Source organism: Nannobrachium achirus (genome assembly GCF_963921795.1).
Source record: "Nannobrachium achirus genome assembly, chromosome: 8".
NCBI classification, from domain to species: domain Eukaryota; kingdom Metazoa; phylum Chordata; class Actinopteri; order Myctophiformes; family Myctophidae; genus Nannobrachium; species Nannobrachium achirus.
The window spans coordinates 48,931,917-48,947,095 of NC_137817.1; the positions used below are offsets into that span (position 1 = coordinate 48,931,917).

Sequence of the window (15,179 nt, forward strand, 5' to 3'; positions counted from 1 at the left end):
TTTTTAAGTGAAAGTGGTTAAGATTGTATGTGGGTTTTATAAACATTTAACCAATGAAAAGTACAAATAGCAGCTTTGTGACTAAATAACTATAATGGATCCTATATATCGTTACTCGCCCCATATCCTGGCGAGTAACAATTTTGGAGATACAAGGTTTCGACCCGACAGCGTTGATGATATTCAACCTATCAGTGGTTCAGGCGTCGGTGAGCCTGTGTGGTGGCAGGGCTCACAAAGCAAAGCGAGCCACAGAAACCACAAATAGGTCCTATTTGTAAGCGCTCTCCTTTTATAGTGGTGCGACAGCTTGGGGGCACCGAGTTTGAAAAGGAAGAAATTGGCTTTCAGAGGAAGGTTTCAGAGGAGTGCACATAGTGTTTGTTTTAGAACTGTTTTGAATCGCCAGCTGATGGTCTTATGCAAATATTCTCGGTATGCCTACAGGCCTGTCACAGTCGTTACATAATTGTCTAATATTGCAATTATTCTAATTAATCCGTCATAATTGTCTCCATTTTGAACAAATGTTTATGCACTTTGTGGCACGTAAGCTTGTAGAATGATCATCTATTTTATAAATTATTAAATATGTCAGTAATATGAACTCATTTACTGCCAAGAATATTTAACCAAACCACTAACCAGCTATCTTTCTTTTTTCCTTACCTTTTCAAGTAGTCACTGAATATTTTTCTATTTTTCAATCGATCCCCCGATCATTCAGGGACGACTCGTAAGAGTCGCTGATTGAAAAATACTGTTTTGACGAACACATAGACGGAGCACGCAAGCAGAGAAAACGCAGATTCTGTGAAAAGAATAAACAGGAAGATTCTTTTTTACTCCATACGTTCCAATTTTTAAAACACAATTAACACAATTAAATTGTTAATCACAATTATTGCAAGTATTTGCATGAGAATGAATCATCAACTTAAACATTGTAATGGTGACAGCGCTAGGTGTTTAAAGATGTACTTCCTTGGCCTACTGAAAACATGCTCAAGACATTTGGCACTGTTCGATTCAGTCATTTGTGAGATCAACACGCACGCACGCACGCACGCACGCACACACACACACACACACACACACATACACATACACACACACGCACACTTTATAGATCACACACACACGCACTCTTTATAGATGGCTTGTGAAATCTAATTTACTTGGTTTATGCACACATTGTGAAGAAATCCATGGTACAATAGTCTGAGTCTTCAGCTTGACACTCTTGCCCCTCTAAAATATTAAATCAACTAATGTCATCATCAATCAAAGTTGAATCAAGGAGATTTGTCAGATGGGTGTATTATTTATATGTAATGTACGTATACGTGCTTTGAGTGTTTGTATTTGGTCAGATTTGAATGGAAAGCTCTTTAGAACCCCTGACACCTAACTCACAATAATATACAGATCCTTCTCGAAAAATTAGAATATTGTGTAAAAGTACATTTTCTTGAAACTGTCATATATTTCTTGAAACTTTCATATATTCTAGATACATTGGACATTCAGTGAATTATTCCAACCCTTTTTTGTTAAGATTTTGAATTTTTATGGCATACATCTCATGAATCTCAAAAGTCCATATTTCAAAATATTACACTATTACACAAAACCACTCAAAACAAGAATTTATAATGGCAAAATGTCAACCTTCTGAAGTCAGAGTTGTTTGAAAACAGTGGGAAGTTTCCAAAGTCAGTTATGATTTGGGGTGCTATGGCATCTGCAATGCTTTTTCACACACTATTCAAATTTTTCGAGAAGGATCTGTATATGTTTCCAAAGAAAATTAGGTAACTTTAAGACTATTTTTAATATATGTATCTACATTCTTTATCAGTCATTTCCCTTTATGGATCACTATATCATTGTACTGGGGTGTTTCCTTGCAGAAAGGCACATCATCTGGCTGTATTTTGGTTCTGTTCCACTTTTTATGTTGACATTCATCCCTTGGAGGGACATTTTTGTCTGTGAGGGGAGGGGGGAGCTCAGACAGAACTCTTAATTGCTCCCTTTGAACTTCAAAGGGGTTGTGCACTGAGGTAATTGATTGGTCCATAAAAGTGTCAAGTGCTCGTTAGTGATCTCTCTAATCAATGAAAGCATCAGAGACGGCTACCTGTTTGATGCCTGTCAGAGAGGAGAGGAGAATGTATATCTTTTTTCTGTGTGCATAGAAACGTTCATATCGTCGTTGTCGGGTGAAAACCTTGTATGTCCAAAACCGTTCGTTTTGCATTTATCATTTTAAAAATGATTGAAACTAGTGAAAACCGCCGATCTACAAGCACACAACGCCTCGCGGTGTGAGGCGTTGTGTGCTTGTAGATCTGCTGTTTTCACTACTTTTGTGCGACAGCCTTGTGTGACGAAGCAGGGCTTTACTTTAAGAAAGAACGTACAAATTTGAAACTCGGAGATACGAGGTTTCCGCTAGACAACGACAATATGCTTCACTTCAACTTCAAAGTGTATTTTCCTTTTGGAAATGCACCTAGTGCGGCTACTCTGTGCCCAAGACTTTTGGCCTGCTTACAGTATCTAGGCATGGGCCATTCATTGATATGATCTGATCTGTCGGCCACTGCTTGATACTTGACCATCCTGGGTGGATGCAGAGAGCGGGAGTGAGTCAGTGTCAGTTAAATATATAAATATATAATATAAATATATATCAATATCAGTCATCCATGCATCATGTCCGTCCACAGGGGATAGAGAGAGAGGGGATGTGTCTGCCTTGCAGTGACCTTTACAATGCTACTCCACAAAGACCTTGGCCGTAACACTGTACTGTTGCTGCGGCTGCTGAGTCACACTGACTGCAGTACCTATAATCATCTAATAACTACTATGTTATAGTAGTAACACCCTGTTTCCCAAACACTGGGTCGGGACCAATGTTCCCTCTAATTGTTTTGAGACCAACCGCTGATGGATTGTATTGTGCCTTTGAGGTGCTAGTCTAGAGCACCATGAGGTGCATGAACATGCATAGTAGATGAGGGTCCGTTCATTTAAATCTGAGAGTGTACCAAATGTAACCAAATGAACCCTTAACGGGTCCACTTGGTGTGTCCGTCCGTGCGTCCGTCCGTCTGTTACCAGCTAATCTCCGGCGCCGCTGGCCCGGTTGCAGCCAAACGGTGCGCATACACTCCCTGGATACCAATTCAGAACCTCTGGCCCACCTGTTTCACATGGGCCTGTTCTAGCACCACCATGAGGCAGATCTTTGCAAAACTAATTTTCTGACAGTACTCCTACAGATTTTGTCCAAAATCTCTACAGTCATGTGATCGACATGGATCTGTCTGATTTTCTATATTCCATCCTGATTGGCCAAGATTGGCCTCCAAAGTTTTGGTCAGTTTTGAACAAAATGTGTCAAATCATGAACATGGCGTGCAATTTCGGTGAAATTGGGCATGCACATTTCCAATAGGCAGAGTAAAAAATTTCACTTAAACATTTTCAAATCAGCCTCATGATGGCGTTATAACAGGCCAACACCGATACCCTAGGCGGGATACCCTAGGGTTGGCGAAAGGGCCTTTCTGTGTGGAGTTTGCATGTTCTCCCCGTGTCTCCTAGGGTAGGTACCCTCACAAAAAACATGCAGTCATCCTGGTCTCTATAATGCCTCCCCCTGGCCAGCCTGATGGAGGGAAAAGGAACTGGTCGGGATAACGTGTTCACTGTTCCTTCCACGCGGTACGTCGGGTGATAAGAAGCAGCGTGCTCACTCCTCATGCACTGAAGGAAGCATGAGCTCATTTCAGGACTCTCCCCAGGTTGGCAGAGGGAGAGCAGAGCCCAGGATTATAGCTTAGGCAATTGGCTGTGGGTAAAAATTGGGTTACAAAATCATGGGATAAAAATGTAGGGGGGGAAAAAAGGGAACAAATGCCACCCTTTTAAAGTTAACCTGCGCTACCAGCAGGTCAACTTTCGCAAACACATTTTTTGGAACAATATGCCACAAATCATGCATGCAGCGTCTGATTGCCGTGAAAGGCAGACGAAGAAGACATGGCACCCTTTTCACATTGGCCTATTATAGCGCCACCAGGAGGCCACAGTAACCTACCTGAGCTGGCGGAGACCTGTGCTCGGAAGAGCACTGCCTCGCTCCTCTCTTTTCTTTTCTTTATTTAATTGTTTTGCTTAGATGGCAGGGTTCGGTCTCCAGCTCCCCACTACAGATGGAAGAGAGCTCTCTGCGAAAAAAGGACACCGAAAAATAGACCTTGAAAAGAGACAGTGTGTACTCTCGAGGTTCAAAGCCCTACCTACACATTTTTGGGAAAGTTGATTTTTCTTCATAACAAGCAATATCTCACAAGGAGTGTTCTTTACCGCATCAGCACGGCTGTGATTTGTGCTGCTGCATTGCTGCTACCGACTGATGGCATGGCTCAGTGAGGTCCTTCGGGAGGTCCCTCATCCAGGGGCGTCACAAGGGGGGGAAAAGTGGGACTGAGTTACTAGGGCCCAAGGTGGAGGGGCCTTAATTATTTTATACTTTAGCTATTGAAAAATAGCAGATCTACAAGCTCACAGCGCGGCACCGACTTTTGAAAAGTCGTGAAAATGTGTGCAAATCTTTGAATATATGTATTTTTCAAACGAACATTTGTAACTCAAATTTAGCTTCCGGGGGGGTCCCTGGAACTAAATATATTGAGATGGGGGTCCGTGACTAAAATACATATCATTTTGGAGGTCCTTCACATGAAAAGGTCTGAGCACCACTGACATTCAAAAAACCTTAGAAGGATTTGAAATATTCAAAAGAATTTCAAGATTTTTCAAAAATAGCAGATCTACAAGCTCGCAGCGCGCGCTGTGAGCTTGTATATCTGCTATCTTTCAATTGTTAAAGCACAGGGGCCTCATAGTGAATCCTTGTACCCAGGGCCCAGAATTTTGTGAGACACCCCTGCCCTCATCACCGTTTGCTAAGTAACAAATAAAAAGTCAGCCCCCTGTCTGGGTAAATAACTAGGCTTACATTAGCTAGATAGTTGGCAGAGTGAGTGTTATATTACTGTGAAGATGTCCAGTCCTGATGTACTTGTACTGGAATGCATCCAATGTCCAATCAAAACAACTAGAAAATAACAGAACTATAATATCTTTGGTTCGGAACTGAAAAAGGGGCCCATCATCATGTGCGCAGCAATAATCTTTCATGAGTCTAACAGCAACAAATGTCTGTAAAAGTTTCAGAAAGTGTAACATTATTTGTTGTACATTTACCTGATGATTGTTGTTTCATTTTTATTTGTATTCAAGTCTATCCTTTCATAATTGATTCTGGATTCTATGGGAAAATAAAAAGATTTGATAACAAAAAAGAGTGTAATATTATGTATCTCCGCCTTGATAGAATGTTGCAATACTCCAAACTAATGCATACCGTATGTTGTCTGTTTGACCTCCCCTCAAAGGTACGGGAAGATGTCCTCAACTCTCTCAATAACAACTTCCTCCAGACCCTGAACCAGGCGTGGAACGACCACCAGACAGCCATGGTGATGATCAGAGACATCCTCATGTACATGGTGAGTAAGGCCATTTAGACCGGGAACGCAAATCTGTCAAGTTAGATTTGAACCACTTCAACCATTATTTTATGCTTTAACTCTTGAAAATAGCAGATCTACAAGCTCACAGCGCGGCACCGAGTGCCGCGCTGCAAGCTTGTAGATCTGCTATTTTTGAAAGATCGTAATAAGTGATATTTTTGACCCGATTCTATAAATGTAAATCCTTCTAAGGGTTTTGAAAAACGCATGTTTCTATGTCAGTAGTTCTCAAACTTTTTCATGTCAAGGACGTGTTAGTCTAGTTTTAGTCGAATAAATACCATAAGATGGTAGTCGATTAAATATAAGTTGATTTTGTCAACAAAATTTGTACTTTGGCGGGCCTTGATGGTGAATTTACACTTGGTTGCATGCTGAGAATAACCGATCTTATCGATCTGCTATTTTCAGACCGTAACCAAACAGAATGACTTGTCTTTTAGTTCTACTGGATCTCTCCTCCACTAGTCCCTCCATAACATTTTAGTCTAGTTCTTATTTGTTAGTATGTTTAGTATTAGTTTTAGTCGTATAGCTTAGTTTTAACCCATTTAGGCCTAGAATTATTGAATGCTTTAACTGTTGAAAAATAGCAGATATACAAGCTCACAGCGCGGCACCGAGTGCCGCGCTGTGAGCTGGTAGATCTGCTATTTTTGAAAAAGTCGTGAAAATGTGTGCAAATCTTTGAATTAGAGATGTTACCGATCAATCGGCAATGGATCGGATCGGGCCGATCAAAGCGTGATCGGCGATAATCGGTGGTTTAGATCAAAAGGTAAATTCACCGATCCAATCAGATCGGTGCATCCGATCAACCAGCCGTTCAGTATGCCCACTTGAGGCCATTTTGGGGTATTGATTTCCACAGTGCTGAAGGAATAATTAGTTACTGCTATGATAATAAATACATAGTAATGCTGGTAAATAACTATAAGGCAAATATATAAATGAATTCATGAGTGAATGAATGAATTAAAGTTAAAACATTAACATTTAGAAAATATAAATAATATATAAATAATAACTTGATCGGATCGGTGATTGATCGGTATCGGGTGATCAAACTTTTGTGATCGGTGCTCGCTGATCGGTTCCAAAAAACCTGATCGGACCATCCCTACTTTGAATATATATTTTTAAAGCGAACGTTTGTGACTCAAATTTTGCTTCTGGGGTGGTCCCTGGAACTAGATATTTTGAGATGGGGGTCCGTGGCCAAATACATATCAGTTTGGGGGTCCTTCACATGAAAAGGTTTGAGAACCACTGACATAGTAGTCTCTCAAGAACAGACTAACTGAGCTCCAGTTAAGTGAAAAGGACCTTTTCTTTGACGATGGCTGGCCAGATTGCTGACATAGAAACATAGGTTTTTCAAAAAATCTTAGAAGGATTCAAAAGACACTTATAGAATCGGGTCAAAATACTAATTTTCACAATTTTTCAAAAATAGCAGATCTACAAGCTCGCAGCGCGGCACTCGGTGCCGCGCTGTGAGCTTGTAGATCTGCTATTTTTCAATAGTTAAAGCATAAAATAATGATACACAATAATGTGTACCCGTTCTGAATGGGATTTTGTTTTCGTCAGTGAAAAAAGGTAGTCGACGAACACCGTTTGACATTTTCGGTGACGGTGCATTGCATTGTGTTGTGTCATGTGATGCATTGTGTCTTGTGATGCGTGTGTGGCCCACAGGACCGGGTGTACGTGCAGCAGAACAACGTGGAGAACGTGTACAACCTGGGCCTCATCATCTACAGGGACCAGGTGGTCCGCTACGGCTGCATCCGGGACCACCTCCGGCAGACCTCGCTGGACATGATCGCACGCGAGAGGAAGGGCGAGGTGGTGGACAGGTAGGCTCACAACTAGGGCTGTCACAATTATTACACAATCGTCTAATCGTGATTATTTGACATGATCGTGATTATTTTTCGTAATCGTCATAATCGTTTCCATGTCAAAAATAGTGGAAATAGCAGATCTACAAGCTCACAACGCGTCGCGTCGCGACGCGTTGTGAGCTTGTAGATCGGCTATTTCCACTATCAATGTTCTTTTTTAAGTATAAAGTTGTCAAATATGTCAAGTAATTTCTTTGTACCGGTATATTTAACTTATGTGTCATATCTACCATGTGTAACTTCAAATCCTAAAAGCCAAACAGAAATGTAATTGTCAACGACAAAAACACAATTAAATCGTTAATCGCAATTATTTGAGAGAAAATTAATCGTCATGTAAAATGTCATAATCGTGACAGCCCTACTCACAACAAACCAACCAACCAACCGTTGTGTGTCAGGGAAGAAACCTCTTATCTCCATATTTTTAACTTTTTGAGTTTTCTTTTGTCTTTTTTTGTTGTTGTAAATTCTAACGGCCTACTTGATCGTACTACAGCGTCACACAAATGTATTAAAAGTTGCAGACCCGCAAGCTACGGGTTTTGAGCTTGTAGGCCTGCTACTTTTTTTTAATTTATTTTTTTAGTCCAGTTTTGAGGTTTCCACCCGACGGAGACGATATCAACTTGATTAAAGAAATACTTAACCTCATAAAGGACTTTTTGTTTTCTATCAAGTTACTCTTGAAGCCTTTAATGTGTGGAGAATTTACTTTCTACTTGATGAATTCAAGTACAGTACCTGTGTCAAAAGTCTGTTCATAAACGGTCACTACTCTCACAGTACAATCCAAGTGTCTTGTATCCAGTAGGTAATTCCAAAACACTCAATTTTCAGAAACAACGGTCATCTAACTTTCTTAAAGCTTACTAATCTCTGTGCGGGTCGAATCCCTAGTCGTGATAATGATGCCCGAGTTGTAGGAGGGACGGATTGCGTGTTTATTTTTTAGACTGATTGCTTATGTTGTAACTGGAAATTCACTGGAAATTCCTGTCACCTATAGATGTCTTTTGCATGCCACAGTGACTAAGGAATTAATAAACACGTAGTAGTCGTCTTGCAAGAGCTGATGCTTAAGCTGATCTCCTTGTGCCTCAGTGGATAATTATAGGTTACCTGGTGTCCTGGTTTCATTGAAGCATTAAATTGGTTCCTTTGCACTCCATATCCGTCTATTCACCCTGTTGTTTACTGACTAGGGTTCATGTCCCAAATTGCTCTTTGTTTCACTCTGGGTTAGTGTCTGCTAAATGCCTAAATTGAACACAAAGTCTTTGCTAATTTATTAGATTTTATTTGATTTACTTTATTCAGATAATATAGTGTAGAGAGACAGTAAACCAAGAGCAGATAGAGTAGGGCTGTATTTTACATGACGATTAATTGTCACTTGAATAATTGCAATTAATAATTTAATTGTGTTTTTAATTACATTTCTGTTTGGATTTTAGGCTTTGAAGTTGCACATTGCAGATATGACACATATCCTAAATATGCAAAGAAACTACTGACATATTTGACAACTTTATACTTAAAGTTTCCATGTTGAAAAATGTTATATTTGCGAGGAGCATATTGTGGTCTGTGCAACCAGGCACAGACCAGCACTAACTCCTCTTAAACCTTTTAACAGCTTCCTTAGTACATATCAAGGGTGCCAACCAAAAATAGCAGATCTACAAGCCCACAAAGAGTCACATCTGTATTGTGAGCTTGTATTCTGGACTGCAGCTTTAATCGCCGTTATCATCAAATCAAAAGATCTCGTCTTTCTGTATTCCTAACGCTAGCCTTACACCTAACAACTTTGATAAGATTTTGGACAGATTTGGAAAGATTTCTCAGAGACTACCCTCTCACACTATAAGATTTGAAAAAGACTTTCCAAAAACTTTATAATGATTTTTCAAAGATTTCAGTTGTTAGATGTGAGATGCCTCTAAAGATTTTGTAAAGACGGGTTCATGATTCCCTTTTTGCTGAACTATGCCTATTATATAGCCTTGTGTTTCTATATAAATTATAATATTATAAAGCATTAGGCTAACCATAAATGAAAATAGCCGATTTACAAGCTCAGTCACAGCGCGTCACATTGCAGTATTGATACTTTTACTTAATTACTTTTTCCATCACTGCACATGCAGTGCACACACACACACACACACACACACACACACCGAGCTCCGCCTTCCTCCCTCAGCCCTCTCTCGTTCTCTCCTCTCAGTCTAGCCGGCGCAGATCGATCCTATCAACTTATTAACGCGGAGAAATAACTAATAAAGGGCTGTCGTAGTAGCCACACCAACAACGACCAGACTGGCAGCTCAGCGTCTTGGGGAACGAATGGCTTGGCTTTTGGCTCGTTCTGTTTTGGTTGTAGGCTACGTCATTGTATTCATTCAGACTCAGCCCCGATTTGTGAAAATATTAAACCAGTTTGATATTCTCGTAACAGAATCTGGCTCTCAAGTTGGGGTAAAAATCGAGTCGGAACACTACCTCACATTTAACAATTGAATAGCCGTGACTTTATTACAACTGAGAAATCGTTTCAAAGTTGTTAGATGTAAGAGGGCCTTAAGATCTTGTCTTTCTGTGTTCCTGTTAATTGTTGCAGTTTGTCTTTCTGTCCACCAGGGGTGCCATCAGGAACGCCTGCCAGATGTTGATGATCCTGGGCCTGGAAGGAAGGTCGGTTTATGAAGAGGACTTTGAGGCTCCGTTCCTAGAAATGTCAGCAGAGTTTTTCCAGGTTTGTGGGGGAACCTCCTGCTCTCCTGAGTGCTCTTAACAATCTATTTTTACAAAATAGGCTTTAAGCTATGTTGAAGAACTCATTTCTGTCTTGTCACCAGTCTCATTATAACCGTCCCACGGTGCTCTCTCACAGCTGCACCAGTTTCGTGTCATGTATTATACTATTATTCTCTCACTAAGGGCTCATGCCTACTCCAGGGTGGAGTGAGCAGCTATGTAGTTTTCTAGTCAGAAAACGACAACATTGCGTCATTAGCCACGGTGAAGAGGCTTCACCGCAAACCCTGACACATCTCCTCTGCTTTTACTTTCGGACATCACCCCGTCTCCTAAAAAAGTGAAGAGCTATCACTTCACCTGGAGTATGCATGAGCCTTAAGCCTTCTCCTTGTCCTTTCCAATTTTCATTTCGTTGACTACCTTTTTCTTTCACTGAAAACTAAATAAAAACTGAGCTATGATGACTAAAACTAAGACAATATACTGACAATTTCGCCAACATAGGCTAAAACGTTAGGGAGGGACTAGTGGAGGAGAGATCCAGTAGAACTAAAAGTTATTCATGTTTGGTTGCACTCCGGAAATAGCAGATCTAAAATCTAACAACGCGTCGCGCTGCGATGTGTTGTGAGCTTGTACTATACGTAGTATCGGCTATTTTCAGCATGCAACTAAGTGTAAAATCTGCCACTACGACTGCCAAAGGCAAGATCAACTATACATTTAGTCGACTAAAATCTCATATTTAGTAGACTAAAATGAAATGAAATTTCAGATGACTAAAACTAAATGAAATTTCTTTTCGAAAGACTACGAATAAATACAAATACAAATACAAATTCAGCTGTCAAAATTAACCACATTAACCATTATTTTATACTTTGGCTATTCAAAAATAGCAGACGCAGATCTGCCATTTTTGAAAAAGCATGAAAATTTGCGCAAATCCTCGAATAGATATCTTTTTTAAAGCGAACATTTGTAACTCAAATCTTTGCTTCTGGGATAAAACTGGTCCTCTCTCTCTCTGTGTGTGCCAGATGGAGAGCCAGAAGTTCCTGGCGGAGAACAGTGCCAGCGTGTACATCAAGAAGGTGGAGGCGCGCATCAACGAGGAGATGGAGCGGGTGATGCACTGCCTGGACCTGTCCACGGAGGAGCCCATCGTCAAGGTGGTGGAGCGGGAGCTCATCTCCAAGCACATGAAGACCATCGTGGAGATGGAGAACTCTGGCCTGGTGCACATGCTGAAGAACGGCAAGACGGAAGGTCAGTCAGCGGGAAGCGCGCAGCGTAGAGTAAAGCAGTGGTTCTCAACCTGTGGGTCGGGAGTCGGGACCCCCAGAGGGTTCCCAAATTATTTTTTGAGGGTCCCCAGATGATTAGCTTAATGTGCAACATTGTTTTCTCACTCAACAGTAAACAAACCAACATAAAGTTTAAGTGTATAGAGGGTATCTGCACTTTTCTAAAGTGACAATTTACTGACTTTTTAATCTCTCTAAAATGACAAATTAACACATTGGTAGCCATTTTTTCGGATCTGATTGGAATTGAAATAACCTGTGTTGCCCATATCTTGTTGAGATTGGAGTTATGGCTTAGTTTTTACTTAGTTGCATGCCGGTGATGCACACCGCAAAATATCCGATCTTAAAGCCTGCTTTTAGATATACTATTTTTTGGCTATTTTCCAGGTTGTCATAAAGTGTATGTCGTCAAAATATAATACAAACGTGTGTGTGTGTGTGTGTGTGTGCGCGCGCGTTCGTTCGTTCCACAGACCTGGCGTGCATGTACAAGCTGTTCAGCAGAGTTCCCAACGGCCTGAAGACCATGTGTGAGTGCATGAGCTCCTACCTGAGGGAGCAGGGCAAGGCTCTGGTGTCAGAGGAGGGAGAAGGGAAGAACCCTGTGGACTACATCCAGGTAGGCAAGCTTGTTATCATTTATAACTCAAATCTTGCTTCTGGTGGTCCCTGGAACTAAATATTTTTAGATGGTGGTCCGTGGCCAAATACATGTCATTTTGTGGGTCCTTGACATGAAAAAGCCTATCTTCCACTCTTGAACTAGAAGTAGTAGATCAAGTGAAACATGACTAGGAGTCGGACTTGGAAAAAATGGAAGAACCTTTGGAGGGGAGTTTGTTAGAGTTGGTAAGAACTCTAAAACATAGATTCTACCACTTTTTCGAGTCACGTGTTCAAATACTGGATTCTGATTGGCTAAATTCCGGAGGTTATGACAGAACAACTGCCGCAAAGTTGTGTGAGGACTTGTCCGAGATCAATGCGCCTCAGTGTACATCCGGGGACTTCAGGAGGTAGTCGGAACACCTTTCCCCCAACCAACAAATGACCGTGGCAACGGTCCTATGTTTACTAACGTGCATGCTATAGTCGCCGATTTATTTGGATCCAATGCAATCCGCCAACTTTAAAGCCCCTTTTCTCTGAACCTATGCCTTTCTGGAAGCGAACAGCCTCTATTTACGGCCGGAACGGTACTTCTAACTGACGTTAGCTTAGCTGTAAGCTAGACGCATGGATTAGTATGGAGTTGGCGCCATCTGTTGGTGAGTAGAAGATGTTGTTGGTGGAACTATCTGCTGTCTCGCGGAAGTTTTATAGGCAATAATGATTGTAACTTAAGATCCTTGCAAGTTACAACTATGTGTTTTCTTTCATGTATAAGGGAAAAAGTGGTAGAAAAGCTATTTACCACTCGGGGTCGGACATTATGCTCTGATAATGTCCTGTGTGAGGGTGTTATCGGACTCGGCTTCGCCTCGTCCGATCACCCCCTCACACAGGACATTATCAGAGCATAATGTCCTCTCACTCGGGGTAAATTGCTTACGTATTTGATGATTAATTGACATAACTAAATTGGAGCAGGGAGAAGTGGGTAAAAAAAGATTGGCTACTCACAAACAAAAAGGGGGAAAAAGGAAAGAAACAGCCATGCATAATGGGAGTATATATAGACTGAACTAAAATAAGAACTCTGTAAAGAAGCATGTTTTTTTTAAGTCATCTCCCTAAACTTTCTTCCCTTCCCTCCCTCCCTATGTTTTCTTTCTCCCATCCTCCTCGACCTCCCCCTCTCTTCCCCTGGCAGGGTCTCCTGGACTTGAAGATTCGCTTCGACCGCTTCCTCCAGGAGTCCTTCAACAACGACCGGCTCTTCAAGCAGACCATCGCCGGCGACTTTGAGTACTTCCTGAACCTTAACTCTCGCTCGCCGGAGTACCTCTCGCTCTTCATCGATGACAAGTTGAAGAAAGGAGTCAAAGGGGTGAGGGGACATCTGTGTAGATATCACCTCTTGTTAGGTGGACACCTCAAATGTCCAAATGTTACAAAAACGGCTAAAGTATATCTACACGCTCAACATGTGTCGTTTCACGCTACTTTTCGACCTTGTAGATCTTCTTCTTTTGAAGCTTTTGTGTGACACTGTACTGTGTGTGATCAGGTAGGGCATTCATTTACCGATTCAATGTATTTTGTTAAGTAGCCTGACTCAGCCTGAATTTCCATTTGGTTTCACTTTGCATCCCATTGCAACAGTTTTCTGAAGCTGGCTGTTGCCAAAGAGGGGATCCCTCAGCGATTGGTTTGTCACAAACCAACGACAGAATTCGATAAGTCACAGAATTGATCATAAACCAGTCACGGAATTAACCCAATTAGGCCTAGGATTATTGACTACTTTAACCATTGAAAAATAGCAGATATACAAGCTCACAGCGCGGCACCGAGTGCTGCGCTGCGAGCTTGTAGATCTGCTATTTTTGAAAAATCATGATTTTTCTTTGCAAGTCTTTGAATGTATCTATTTAAAAGCGAACATTTGTAACACAAATATTTGCTTCTGGGGGGTCCCTGGAACAACATATTTTGAGACGGGGGTCTGTGGCTAAATACCTGTCATTTTGGGGGTCCTTGACATGAAAAAGTTTGAGAACCACTGATTTAGAGGAAGGATTTAGTAGTCGGGTCAAAGATATTCATAGACTTTTTTCACGATTTTTCAAAAAATAGCAGATCTACAAGCTTGTTTTTTCACGATTTTTCAAAAATAGCAGATCTACAAGCTCGCAGCGCGCTGTGAGCTTGTATATCTGCTATTTTTCTAATGTTAAAGCATACAATGATGGTTAACACTAATAGTGCCTCTTAATCTGAAGGTTGCTTGGTGCCTCGGTGCCACGCCGTTTCCTCCATAGGCCGCCGCTATTATTTTGAAGGGCTGGAAGGGGGTTGTTTTTGTTTTTTTGGATTATCACTTGACGGCAACGATTACGTCATCTAGTCACATGACAGTGTGGGTCCAGAAGGGAAACATGGCTGCGCGCATCCCGTGTCTAGAGTGTGCAGAGTGGAGACCCCTTTTTGTATACAAATGTCTTTTATGAGTTATTGAAGTTTCTTTATGGGCCTCTCAATGGATTTACTATGGAGGAGCTTCACTTCGCGTGCACGCCCGACGTGCGTTGTAAACAAATCGCGGACATTACCGATGCGGGCGGGACCGGAGCGACGTACAGTAAGTAATAATATCTTTACTGTATATACAGTAAGATTGACAGTCCTCACCGTCAACGGCGCCATGGTATTAACCCTTTCAATGACGGTGAGCGTCGTCAACAGCAGCAGAACAGTTAAAGTGGTTAAAATCTAACGCGACTCGGGCGCGTTCCAGGTATTTGAGAGTTAAGTCATTGTCACATGAATTAATTGAACTTGAGATATAATTTACTACTTCTGTAGACTGGGGTTTAGAATAGCTTGACACTAAGTCTGATTTCTTTCAGTTCATAATTCCTGTGAGACTTTTCAAAACAACATCAATTATATTCGCTTATGTTACCATTGTTGTT

The 15,179-nt window shown here is 41.3% G+C and overlaps 1 protein-coding gene across 1 annotated transcript in view; it reads left to right on the forward strand.

Moving 5' to 3' along the window:
- Window positions 1-15,179, forward strand: part of cul3b (cullin 3b) — a 43,309-nt gene that overhangs the window by 11,655 nt on the left and 16,475 nt on the right. The window contains exons 3-8 of the mRNA XM_080731452.1: window positions 5,478-5,591; window positions 7,317-7,477; window positions 10,172-10,286; window positions 11,332-11,560; window positions 12,075-12,220; window positions 13,415-13,591. Coding sequence (XP_080587578.1) covers window positions 5,478-5,591; window positions 7,317-7,477; window positions 10,172-10,286; window positions 11,332-11,560; window positions 12,075-12,220; window positions 13,415-13,591 — 942 coding nt within the window. The remainder of the gene's footprint in view (window positions 1-5,477; window positions 5,592-7,316; window positions 7,478-10,171; window positions 10,287-11,331; window positions 11,561-12,074; window positions 12,221-13,414; window positions 13,592-15,179) is intronic.